Source organism: Podarcis filfolensis (genome assembly GCF_964270895.1).
Source record: "Podarcis filfolensis genome assembly, chromosome: 9".
Taxonomy (NCBI): domain Eukaryota; kingdom Metazoa; phylum Chordata; class Lepidosauria; order Squamata; family Lacertidae; genus Podarcis; species Podarcis filfolensis.
The window spans coordinates 41,859,790-41,873,717 of NC_139610.1; the positions used below are offsets into that span (position 1 = coordinate 41,859,790).

The 13,928-nt window shown below is 39.0% G+C and overlaps 1 protein-coding gene across 4 annotated transcripts in view; it reads right to left on the reverse strand.

Moving 5' to 3' along the window:
• Window positions 1-895: 895 nt before the first annotated feature.
• GAB1 (GRB2 associated binding protein 1) overlaps window positions 896-13,928 on the reverse strand; it is an 82,237-nt gene continuing 69,204 nt past the window's right edge. For 2 of the 4 annotated variants that reach the window (XM_083571266.1, XM_083571268.1), the window contains exons 7-11: window positions 9,582-9,671; window positions 6,119-6,212; window positions 5,394-5,517; window positions 4,093-4,212; window positions 896-2,818 (exon numbers count right to left, since the gene is read on the reverse strand). In XM_083571266.1, coding sequence (XP_083427392.1) covers window positions 2,660-2,818; window positions 4,093-4,212; window positions 5,394-5,517; window positions 6,119-6,212; window positions 9,582-9,671 — 587 coding nt within the window. In that variant the 3' untranslated portion in view covers window positions 896-2,659. The remainder of the gene's footprint in view (window positions 2,819-4,092; window positions 4,213-5,393; window positions 5,518-6,118; window positions 6,213-9,581; window positions 9,672-13,928) is intronic. The other 2 variants (XM_083571267.1, XM_083571269.1) reach the window with 1 other exon arrangement.

Here is a 13,928-nt window from a genome sequence, read left to right on the forward strand (position 1 = left end):
AAATTCCCTTATTCCAGCGCTGCTTCCCGCTGCTATCCCGGATTGTTAGATATCCCGTAGACTGTCCCCGGGACAGGTGAGGCTGCTGATCCCTTATTTTCAAATCTGAAAGTTGACAGCTATGCCTTGATTTGATGTGAACTGTGAAGCCCTACACTTTGAAAATCTGAATAGGAGAGCTACATTAACTGCATAGGGAATCCTCAGATTTTGGGAGGATAAAGTGTGGGATGGCAATCCACATTATGCCAAGATATGGGGCAAGCCTTGTGTTACGTACTGAAGTTCTCACCCTGGGCCAGCAGGGGGATACTGTAGATAGTTCAGGTCCACATATGCAAATAAGGGATCAAAAGTGACGTTCAGTGATTGGATAGTTACAGAAAATGGTTACTGTTGCGTTGTAGTGGAGCTCTATATAAGCAGGCTGGCTGAACCCTTCAGTTCAGTTCTGTTCTGGCCTGTGAATAAACAAGAGCTGTTTGAAGAATCGCTGTGTCGTCTGATATGTTCACCCACAACTTAACACCTTGTTTTAAAAATGTGCTTTCCCTGGCAGCAAAACGGAAGTGCTGCTGCTGTTTCCTCAATTCAGTCTTTCCTTCTCCCACCTAATCAGTAAGAAAAACGAGGCAGTGGCCTATCCAAGTGATGACTGGGCTTGTCTTTTTAAAGCTGTAAAGCCTGCTGAGAAAATAGAGACAAAGTAGAAAATAACAGAAAAAAATGCTAGCAGGATAAAATGCTGCCATGGTCGCTATCATCTTTTTGAGATGGTTCACAACTTCTAGGCTGGGTAAATAATCTATATTCAAATGACGCCGGAAATTGGCAGCTCAAGAGCTTTGTAAATACATTGCTGTTTTGTGAGCTTCAGACAACAACTGCACACGTGTTAACCAGAACAACTTGAATTTATTTAAAATTCATCTCAGAATGAAACATGTTTAGTTTTTATTTTACAAAAAAAAATATTGAAAACATCAAAATATTTCTAATTTAAAAAGAAACCATGTTAGGAATAAAGACAATTTACATACTATTGAGGGGGTGACAACAGGAAATTAGGCACAGTATTAAGGCCAGCATTCATTAAAACAATACTAATGTATTTCTATGTTCATTTGTAACTCAAGAGGTACGGAGAAGAATTTACTTTAATGCATCCGTGTGAGAATGAATTAGTAATTTGCCATTATAACAAGATTAATGGATTGATTAAGGTGTACATTTTCTTCCTTGCAACTAAATCTGGTTTCTAATTTAGGAGAGGGTGCTATTTGAAAGAGGGGTAGAGAATTAATAGAACAAAGTACTCAATATGGACTCTGTACCTGGGGAAAGAACTTTATAAAAAAAAGGAGAGAGGGAATGAGATCACTTCAACATACCACCTTTCTTTAAAAACAACAACACAAAATGTTAAGAGATATCAATTGCATAGGAATTTAAATATAAGGCCAAGCAGGAAACTAGGCATAATAAGGATCATTAAAAGAGCACTATGGTGTCAAGACCTAGGATTACATCCTACCAAGTCAGAGTTGAACCACTCAGCTCACTGGACATTAAGTCCATTGATTTCAACAGGTCTACAGTGAATATGGTGAATAACGCTCATAGTATTTCCATCTGAATTCTACTCAAAAAAAAATCACAGTATTTTCTAGTACTACAAACAGTGAATGTCAAACTGTCTCTTTAATTTTCATACTGAAAACCAATATTAAGGCTTGGTAGAAGTAGAAAACTTAAAACTCGTTGTTTAAACCTGATAAGTGTGTTAGCACCACAGTGCTATGTACGTACCTGATCTCAAGAGATCCTACCTTCTGTAAATAATGTAAAAGTAATGGTTTGCAAATGAAGTGTAAGGTTACTCATTACTGCACCCCATCAGTGATTTGCAGGACTATGCAAAGTTTAATTCTTCAGTACAAAAGATCCCTCCCTGCAGAATCTTTGCTCACTGAATATGAACACTGTCACAAATGAAACTACAATAGGAGCTCCAAGTATTGGTGTGATATTGCATAAGACAGAAGGGTAGATCCTAAAACCAATAATGACTATTATTAAGTCACAGCCATGTCTGTTAGGAAGGTAACCTGTAGCCTTCCAAATATTCTTCGCATGTATTAAATATAAAACATAGGTATTTAACAAATCATCTCTTGACATTTCAAGTAGATTAAAATTGTGAAACTATTTCTTATTAATTCATTTTTGAGCTGTTAAAACGCACTTCAGACCTTGATTTCTATATCATAAGTAGCTTACTTTCTAGAATGCTATAAAATATAGTAGTGTTGGGAGAAAAAGGTGTTAGAAGTACATTAGCCGGGGAAAGCTGAACCAACATTTTAACGGGGGGGAAAGTGCATAAGACATTGTAATACTACAAATGTGTTAACTTCAGGCCAAAACTTCTCTGGGACCTAAGCAATACTATTTTACACATTATTTTACATTGTATGATCTACCCAGATGCCACAGGTTACTGTTTTATCTCATGGTATCACCTTGATTTTCATATAACTTGGGGGGAGGCGGGGAATCATTCAAGAATTGTCCAGTACTCTTCCATCAGTTAATGGCATAACTGCAGCTCTTTTTATAAATTTGAGGAGGATGACAAGAGGATTCTCTTTTTTTTTTTTCATTTTACACTTTTAGTTAGCGTTTCAGATTCTGTGGATTGCCTCCCGTCTGTCCAAGCTTCCCGCGTACTCTTCAGCGCTAGTGTTTTCTGCTGGTCAACTACAACATAATCCACTCTTTCATCTGCCACACTGCTGCCTGAACCACTGCTCTTTTTCTGGAGACAAAATGAAGAAAAGGGTAAGAACAAGATAAGCTAAAACAAGTCTATGGTTTGGCTTCAGAGCATCCTTTTCATGAAAAGATAAGACTTCTTTGCAGAAGGGACTAAGATTCAGCAGGGTCTCCCAGCAAGGAAAGGAGGGGGCAGTTTTGGCCAATCCATCCCCCTGCCCTGGCAAATCCTCAAACCATCAACTACACTGTTCCAGGGAGACCCCCAGCTCTTGAGAACAGCTCTTCAGGGGGCTGCAGGGGTAAGGAAGAATCTGCACATATTTCCTTCCCCCACTTTTTCAAGTGAGAGTGTTCAATGTGCAACTCATTGAAACTCTGGTCCCCCCAAAATGTAAGACAAATGTATCAGTGAATATAATTATTTGCACTGTACCATTTTATTAAAACAACACCTATTCATCTCACCTATCCTCAAAACATGGTACAGTATGTGGAAAACTGGCTGCAAGAAAAGCCTAAGTGTAGCAATATAATGGCAGGTGACATTAAAGATTCCATGGTTTTCCACAGGGTTTCCCAAAACTGAGTCTCCAGGGTTTCCCAAAATTGAGTCTCCAGCTGTTTTGGACTACAACTCCCATCATCCCTAGCTAGCAGGACCAGTGGTCAAGGATGATGGGAACAGTAGTCCAAAAACAGCTTGAGGCCTAAATTTGGGAAACCCTGTGCTAGATTACTGGTGGCAAGTTTTAACTGATAGATGAAGCTGGTTTAGTATTAATAGGCAGAAGCCAATTTTAATTAGTGAGGCTGATGATAAAAGTCATTTAGTTCTTAAAGCTGTATTAATTGTGATATGGTAATGAGGAATGAAAAAGCAAATATTAAATACAGCATTTCCTCCTAAAAATAAGTAGTTGTCCTGGTACAATTTAATAAACAAAAATTTACCTGTATCTTGATGGAGAAAGAAAATTCCCTGACACAATGACTGCCAGATTCATTGCCCAGCTGAGAAGAGTTTTTCACTCCCATTGACTATAATGGGAGGTAATGAACTATAGTAGCTCATTTCACTGATTCAGTGTAGTCTGCCAGTTCTGAAGGCATGGCAAGGGCTGTGTTATGTGGTGTATGCACAACCACACTCCATGTGCCTCATTTCCCCCTGTTCTGCCAGTCTGACAATGCTGGAAGAAAATCTATACTGGTGAAACATTTCTGCCAGTATGCCAGTGAACCTCTAGCAACATGTCTTGTTAACCCCAGAAAGGCACCTATATTGTCATTAATAAACCACTCAGTTTTGTTTACCTTGCGAGGTGGGGTAGATTTTCCAGAATCTAAATCCAGATCTAAATATTCCACTTGCTTATCTTTAGGTTTTACCATAGGACTACTTCCCCCATCGAGACTGCTGCTCCCAAACAGAACCTGAAATTATAATTAAAATGTTTTAAGTCAGCAATGGTGACAACTTTAATGGAATGTAGTGCTCACTGCACAGCATGTGAGAAACTGACTAGACACACCACATTTTGCAACATTCCTTGTAACACAGCCCTGAATATAAGCAAATCTGAAAATGAGGTAACAAAAATGTCATTCTTGAACCGTTTAACTACCTGTGTCCCATACTAAAAAAGCTCTATCTGTGCTATATATTTTATAGCAGTATCATACCTCAGAAGGTCATGGATTCATCTCAAAAAGTTATGGGAACTGTAGTTTGCTAAGGGTGTGGAGAGTTATTACTATAACTACAATTTATTACCCCTGCCCCAAAGGTCCCAGGGCAGGTTACAACAATTAAAATACAACGCTAATATTAATGTAATATTACACAATATTTAAAACAGTTTAAAACAACTAATAATTACAGAAATAAGGCGGGTCCATATCTATCTATCTATCATCTATCTATCTATCTATCTATCTATCTATCTATCTATCATCTATCTATCTATCTTCGATCTAGTTAGCTAGCCCAGGCATCAAATGTCAGGGTAAAGAGGTGCATCTTCAGCATTCGCCAAAAGCTATATAAGGAAGGTGCCAGACGCACTTCTGTGGAAAGGGAGTTCCACAACTTAGGGGCTGCCACAGAGAATGTCCTCTCCTGGGCCACCCCCTACCCTGAGCTTCTGAGGGCAGTGGAACAACCAAGAGGACACCCTCTGCCAATCTTACCTCCCAAGATGGTATGTAGGGGAGGAGAGGGTCTTTCAGGCATTTGGGCCCTGCATCATTTAGGGCTTTAAACACTAACGTGAGCACCTTGAATTAGACTCAGAAATAAACCAGCAAACAATGCCGTTGTTTTAAAACATGGGATATATGAGATCTGAGAAGAACCCAAGCCAGCAATCTGGCCACTTCATTTTGGACCAATTGAAGTTTCTGAGTCATCTTCAAGGGTGGCCCAATGTAGAATGCATTAGAATAATCCAATCTGGAAGTTATCAAAGCATGTAGTATAGTGCCTTCTCCCCACCCAAAAAAGTTGTGATGAGTGGTATGATACCACTTCAAATGTATGGTGCAGATGAGGTCCATGACATCATTTTAGAAAGAGCTGCACAGTAAAGAGAGTACTTAAAATGAAAACTACATACTGGATCATCACTGGACTGATTTGGATTCATGGGTACATAATTCTCTTCACTGTCATGTGAATCACTGCTGGAAGTTGTGCTATGGACTGAATCTGGTCGGGGAGACAAAGGAAACCTGGAGGAACTAAAATAAAGAGACATTGGTTTTAAAAAGTAAAACTGGAACCATCTTATGTATGCTTTGCAGCTGTATTATTATATTTGTTTAAAATGTTTATAATATTTATACTTCCCCACCACACCTTTTAAAAAAAGAAATAAAAGTTCAATGAAGCTTACATAAAATACAATAAAAACCTCAGTAATAACCAAACAGAGGAACAGATTGAGAGATGATAATCATTACAGCAGTATCAAAATGTAATTTTAAAAATCCCATTTTTGACAATGCGGCATATATTTGTGTGTCTTAGGTTGTGAGACAGGATGCCAAGACACCAAGAAAATGTGGACCTTGGTAGGAAAACAGGTTCTCCATCGCTGCACTAGGGTATATGCTGCATTGAACATGTTAAGAAGTAATTCTGAATGAACATGTGTAGTCTTACGCTGCAAAAACACACCAAACCAAAACACAGAATCTCAACACTGTGAGACTTGTTTATAAGTAAGCATACATAGAACTGGGGTGAAATGCTTTTTTTCACACCAAAGGTTTACTTGTATAATACACACACATCCACAAAAGCAAATATTTAATTTCTTAAAAGGGTGAGAAGACTTACTCTCGTGTAAAACTTCTGGTGATCGGAGATCTAACTGGAGCTGGCAATTCTTCCCATTCAGGGAGAGGTTTTATTTCTAGTGGTGCTGGTTTTACTATATAAAGAAGCAAACAAGTTTTTAAAATAATGTACTAGGAAAGAACTACAGTTCTTCAAAAGGAATTCTTACAATATTATTGCAATTCCCATTATTTTAAGGTCGGTGAGGAAATAATTCGGAATAGGAATGTGTTAAAATTAGAGAGCTTCTTCAAATACTCGAGTTTTATATACATACTTTTAGTTTACTATCAAACACTAACTAATGGCTACTGCTAATTGAATGATGTAACAGCTAACAATTACTACATTTAGAAACGTTAATGTACCAATCTACTCTATGAAGTGCCTCCAAATTTCACCTTTTTAGGCTCTTGTGACCACAGTGAGTCATTAACAATCTAAACTGAGTCAAACTCTCATGTAAACAGCATGGTTGCTGTTTTGTACACAAACTGCTTTGCTACAGAAATGAGGAAGAAAAGGGCTTTTCTTTGCACCAGTGTAAGCTCTTCAGGTCTGTTTGTCTTCTCTTACACATGCAGAATTTAATAGGTTTCATTAATGTGCATTAATAGGAAGAAGTAGCTTTGAGCCTTGAATGCTCTCCCTTCCACTCTTGTGTAGCAGAAGTTCAATAGAATTTAGTTTTGCTTTCCATGAATCCAGACTTATGATCCAGAGATCATGGTTTAAAATAAACTCTTATTTACTGAATGGTTTATTTTAAACTGTTTTAAACTTTTGTCAATTTCACAACAACCCAACTTCAAAACATCTTGTTTTGAAACACGCTAAAAGTTGTTTCAAACCATGATCTCTGTTTCATAAGGTACAACAAGCCAGGATTCTTAATGCTGCCAAAGTCCTTCACCCAACCATGCAGGAAGAGAAAGAGATGGGGAATATACAAGCCTGAGATTTATAGCAGATCCTTCCTGCTTATGTATATAGGGCTAAGCCATGGTTTAAAATGAAATGTCAATGCAAACACTGCCTTTCTGCATATTTATTTACTTTACAAATTTACACACCATTTCATGGCCTGAGATCTTCAAGGGTGGGTCACTGGAGTGTATAACCAAGCAGAGTTATATCTTGATGTAGCATGATTATGTAGTTATCTTAAGGCTCTGCTAGTTTGGGGAACGGGGCAATGCTTCTTAGCAATTGAAAACAGTCCATATTAAAATTGCATAACTGCTATTTTACAAAATGAATAGCTATGGGTAATATTCAATGTTTGTCATTCTCAGAGAAGCCCCATTGAAATCTATTTAAGTGTGTACTCTGAGCATGTTAGTTGCACATCACCCTATACCCCCAGCCTTATCCTGCAATAACCCCCCCCCCCCGAAATTGATCCCACCTTTCTAGGACTCATTGCAGTGTGTCTGCAGGCTGCTTTATTTAGGATTAAATAACAGTTTTAGGCACTTAGGTCAGTCACATTCAGTAAATTATCTGCATATGGTGTTTCTGACAGACCTAATAAGTATGTACTCATAAGTACACTGCCCTGTTTAGAGAAGTTTTAAAGGACTGATGTTTTTATTATATTTTTAGATATGTTGTAAGCCACCCAGAGTGGCTGGGGTATAAATAATAAAATTATTATTATTACAGTCGTACCTTGGTTTTTGAACAGCTTAGTTCTCGAATGTTTAGCTCACGAATGCTGCAAACCTGGAAGTGACTGTTCCAGTTTGCAAACTATTTTTGGAAGCCGAACATCCGATGGGGCTTCTGCGGCTTCTGATTAGCTACAGGAACTTCCTGCAGTCAATCAGAAGCCACGCTTTGGTTTCTGAATGTTTTGGAAGTCGAACGGACTTCTGAAACGAATTATGTTCAACTTCCAAGGTACGACTGTATTCTAAGTAAGAACCACTGACTTCAATGGGACTTATTCATAAGTACAGTCATACCTCATGTTACGTTTGCTTCATGTTACGTTCTTTCAGGTTACGTCCTGCGGTGACCCAGAAGTATCAGAAAGGGTTACTTCCAGGTTTCGCCGCTCGCACATGCGCAGAAGCGCAAAATGACGTCACGTGCATGCGCAGAAGCGGCGAATCCAACCTGTGCATGCGCAGACGCGCCGCTGCGGGTTGCGCTCTTTTCATGTTGCGAACGGGACTCCGGAACAGATCCCGTTTGCAACCAGAGGTACCACTGTATGTTTATGTAGCAGTACAGCCTTAAGCACTTTTCAGTATTTATGAGACTAGATAACTGGGGTCTGTTTTGCAAATGCCCAAACAGGTTAGGGGACTGCACCATTCACAAGCTTTCAAGGCACTTGGTTTTCAGAGCAATCTGAAGTAGCAGATTGTATTTAAAAGCGTCTTAAAACCCTCAGACAGATTCTAAAGTGTTCATGTGGTGATGGGGAAGATCATTACTGTGAAGCACTTTTAACAAGTCCTCTGAATCACTTGAAAGTATAAACATGCAAATGTATACTTCATATTTTCACATCAATGAACTTCACAGGAATTTTAAATTGTGTCTACACAAACATACCTAGGAGTAAGTCCATGGAAATATAAGTGCTATGACATATACATCGTAAAGTAATGGTCTACAGTGAAAGCCTTTTCCTCTGATTCTTATTACCTAGCGGAGAAGAAAATACATTCTGCATATACCTAAAGGGACTGTTCTTTGTCACATATTCCAGATTCTGGGGCTGCAGGAACATTGCCTATCTCAAATGGAGCTCCACACGGCTGCAAAGTCTCCAAAGGCACCAATATTTTTTGAAAGCCATATGAGCAGCAACTTGTCTGCTGATTGATGGCAGCGACAGTTGACAATACAGTAGATACATACTAGGAGTGGAAAAACTGCTTCATTCAAATGACAGTGAGATCCACAGCTAAGGTATGTGCTAAATGGTGATTTGGCCATTATAACACGCTACTTTTCTAGCATTATTTAAAACCTCCCTCTCCAATGGGGCAATGCAGTAAACACTAGCCTATCTCAAATTGTCAGTGCTTGTTGTATATAGTTCGGGTTTTTTTTTTTTTAAGGTATTGTAATACTAAAGCAGTCCTATAAAGATCCCAAAAGCTGCATCCCAATAGCCACACTATCTGCACCTTCAAGCATTTCACATTAGAAAACATTAGTTAAAATAACCTGCAGACTGGAAATATATTTGAAAACAAACAGTTATACAATCATTAAGCAGGCAGAGCTAATTGCTGACTGAAGGAAAGATGCTTTTATGTACAGCATATTCCATTTTCTGTGTGCTAAGAATGCCTTTTCTTAAGCAGGAAATATTGCGGCTAACAAATAAGCGGACCAATAAATTGAGATAAGAGTAGCGACGACCATGTTTTTATAAGAGTTTCCCTTTTAGAAAACATTTTCATACACAGCCCCAGATACCATGCAGTGCTGAAGTACATACCCTTTCTTCTTGTAGTAAATTCACCTATGGTTTGGGAATCTGTTCGCTCTAAACCATGTGGCTTAGGTCTTAAAATTTTAGGGCTCTGACCTAATTGGTAAAAAGAAGAGTCTCTCTTAATATAGCTTTTTTTAAAAGAAAAAATGGAACCCTATAAACAAATTGCCAAGCCCCTTGCAGAAAGGTGATGCTTAGAAGCGAAAGCAAGCAGCTGGTGGAAAGAGTCCTGCAGTGTGGCAAAAGCACATGCTAGTGCATAAGCACGACATTCAGAATGCATGATGGAAACATGCATGGAAGAGACAATGTAAGAAGAGATGGTAGAATGCCATCAACTGATGGGTCTCCTTAATTACAGGAAGGAGGTTCACAGGTGGTGTTGGCATACCCCCTGAAAGGCCATGCACACAGTTTGAGAGTGCTCCTAGATTTGGAGCTGACTGAGGAAGTGCAGGGAGCATCGGTGACCAGGACCACTTTTCACCACCTTCTGCTGGTATGCCAAGTGCACCTCTATCTGGAGGAGCTGACCTTACAGCAGCAGTCCACACTCTGGTCACATCCAGACTGCTGCAATGCACTCTACGTGGCACCGCCTTCAAAGGTGGTTCGAAAACTTCAGCTGGTCCAGAACTGGCCAAAAATGCACATCCAAAATGCATGTGAAGGGTCATTGTGGGTCACAATCTGTAATGGCCAAGTTCATGCTAATTCCTGTAGGAAAGTATCTTCTCTGAGTTGCCTTAAATACTGCTCTTTATGCCATAAAGCAGATTTTGGGGTAGTGTGGAAAGTTTTCAAAGAGCAATAATCACGCTTCGGATTAACCCTATTGGCTACAGTACTGTGCTGCACTGGATACTGATGCATTTCTGGGATCAGTTTAGTTTTTTGACCCTGAAAACCCACAATGATTTGAGCCCATGTTCTTTATTGGACTGCCTGTAGCAATGTTATACTGCTCACATTTAAGAACTGCTTTTGAGGCTTACCCTGGCATGCCTGTCTCCTAGGTTGGTAAGATGGGTGGCCACAAGGGAGATGCCCTTCTCTGTGGTGGCCCCATGACTATGGACTTGGTTCCCCTTGGATTATGACGGATTTCTATATTGTAGGCTTTTTGCAAGGCCTATAAATAAACAAATAAGTAGAACTGGACTACCATCATGTGCTGGACTACTACCATGTGGATGTCTCCACTGTCTTGTAGGAGAAAGATGATTAGATCATTATATTGGAAAAGACCACGATTACTTTCCAGCAAAACCAGTCTTCAAATATAAATGAAGCTGTTCCCTGGCTGCAGCAGCCAATGGGACCTCATATGTATGTTCATGTTCTTCACTGCAGGCCATCTCCTTAGCGTGCTAAGCTTAGAATCACTTTATGAAACAAAATTCCACGTAGAAAAATGCATGAAAACAGTATGTGATGATCAGACATGCATTACTACTAGATGTGCAGTGCACATGCTCAACCGATGATGGTGGAAACCTCCTGGTGAATGCATATTGCATGTTCTGTGCACAGGTACTGATTCTGCCTCCGTGGAATGACTGCCAGTGTCAGGGTGAAACAGAGCGACTGTGCAAATAATTTAATTTTGCCCCAAATGAGTGGATGTCTGCCACTAAAGATTTGGGGGGGGGGAGGGATGAACTCTGGGGAGAGTGAACTCTGCTATATACCAATGGTATGGAGCTAAACCTGCCTCCTATTCCTACTCCTGACCCCCAATTTTTAACATTAATATGCTGTAAAAAACAAAACAAAACACCTGTTTCTGATGCATTGGCCTGGCTCACACATCACTAAGACAAACTATGTCCTTCTGGGACCATGCAAATGTATGGGCTCCTAGAGAGGAGAGGAGTTCACAGCTGCTTTGCTCCTCTCTGGCCTTTTTTACTCCCGTGCTGCCCTGCCCTTAGCAAAGCCAGTATTTGTCATCTGAACATCAGTTTCTGGTTAAGTTTTCTCCTTGCTGATTGCGAATAAAACTTGTTTTGGAGCAAGAAAGTAACTGCACCAATTGGTTTTCTTTAAATAGGTATCTGTAAAACTGTGGATTACTGCAATTTAAAACCAAACAAAACCAAATCCAGGCATAATTTCTAATTCCCAAGATGCAGCATTGGTTTACAGAGGACATACCATTTTAGCTGTTAACAATAGACATGACTTCCTTTTGGTGAAGACACATTCACAAACTTGTGCTTGTCTTAGTGTACTTACTGTATCTTATTGTGCTGAACTGTATAGCTTTTAATGCATTTATTGTTGATTGATTATATGCATTGCCATTTTAATTTCCTTGTTAACAGCCTTGCAGATCATTATTTTTTGAAATGCAAACAAAAATAAAATAAAAGTTTAAAAAATGTAGAAGACTTTGTTAGCTCTTCTTTATATCCCTTATATTGTCTTGAGGTCACAAGTCATTCAAGTGGGGAACAGTTCATTAGTCATACTGAACCATGTTAATATCCATGTACATCTGGCTTAAACAGTTTGTGGGTTACAATCTATTCTAGTCTACTCTACTACAGTAACCTAAAATTGTCAGTCATCTTGAGGGCTACAGAACAGAATATAAATTTAAAATAAATAAAGCAAAACCTTATCAAAGAGACTTTCAACTTAGTTACCTACTATTAGATTATTTAATACACAGAAAAAGCAATGCTGTTTACCAGCCACAGGGAAAAGTTATTTATAAACAGGGTAAATTAAAATTTAGTCAGGAGTTAACCTATATTATTGGACCCTAAGTTGACCTAAATAAAATCATGGAAGCAAAGTTCTGTTCTCTCTGTTCTCTCTCTCTCTCTCTCTCTCTCTCTCACACACACACACACACACACACACAACCTATTTCCCATTGCTGAGGATAACTCCCAGTCATCCACAGAGGCATTTCAGGGGTGCAGGTTGATGCAAGAAGGAGAATGAGAAAGGAGCTTTCCTTCCACAAACTTCCTTAATTAAGCTTCTCTTGATATCCAAGCAAGAGGCACTTTAAAGATCCAACCTAAATATCTCTAGGGCAGAATACTAGACAGCTGTCATTAGTTAAGCAAATTAAAAGTTTCATAGCAGTGCTCACCATGTATCACTGCATATGAAATACTATGTTACTATCTTGACAGACACAGGTATATAAACTAAAAAAAGCAATGCTACATCCTTGTTTTAACACAGCATCAAAGACAGGAGCACAGGACAAACCCAAGAACCAAACTTGAAAATGAAATTTATTTTCTGATTTGCCTTATATAAAGCGGGGGACATATATGCATGTATATTCATATATAAAGTTATATATAAAGACAACTGTCTTTTCTCTATATGTTCAACTTATAAATGCAAAAGTATCAAATTCGGTGGGTGGGGGGAAGACCTCATTCTTCCACCTCCAGCATCAGAGGCCCTATACCTCTGAATACCAGTTGCTGAGGAACATGAATGGGAAAATGGTACGGTGCTCATGTCCTTCTTGTGGACTTCCCCAAAGACATCTGACTGGCTCCTATGAGAACAGAATGCCTGTCTAGATGAGCTATCTTCATCCATATGTATGTACGAACAAACATATTCTGATTTCTAGATTATATTCCAAGTTCAAAGCATGGTGTTTTTTAACCTGCGTTTTGCCATCAAATAGTTTTCTGTACTATTGGCTTACAGCTTAACAATGATCAATATTACAGCATCTCAATATAGCTCTACTGAAGGAAAAGGCCGGTAGCAGGATAGACGGCAACAGTGCTGAGCAAGAAAGGATATGCACATTTCAAACAAGATCTTTCTGAGAACTTTGATCGCATCCATCCCTCTAACTGCAAGCACTGTTCTTTTTCATTCTTTATTGCCAACCAATTCAATACGGTTTGTTTTTGTTTTTGTTCCATTTAACTAATAGATTTTAGATGAATGCCACCCAGTAGTGCTGAGAGGTAACAGGGATTTTCCCCAAGCTGAAATCCAATTTGCTAGCAATGCTGCTTGCAACATACCATCACCAACACATGCAAGCTTTGAGAGGTTTAAGCGGCAGAAAGCATAATTACCCCAAATGCATAATTCAATAGACACAGTGCTGCCAAAAACATTCTTGAAATGACATTTATTTCTGACACATATATGCTTAAACATTTGGTGCCTTTTAGTTTTTTAAAATTAAAACTTGCTTGTCTCCGTATGGCCATTTCCCCTGTGAATGAGCCACAGTGAGCCTTGGGTTCATGTATTTCCCTTAATCATTTCAGGTGTTGGTGTTTAGAAGCTTCTGCTTAGGCTTTTACTTTAATCACAGTTTGCCATGTTAGCTGAATGTTGCTGTTACCA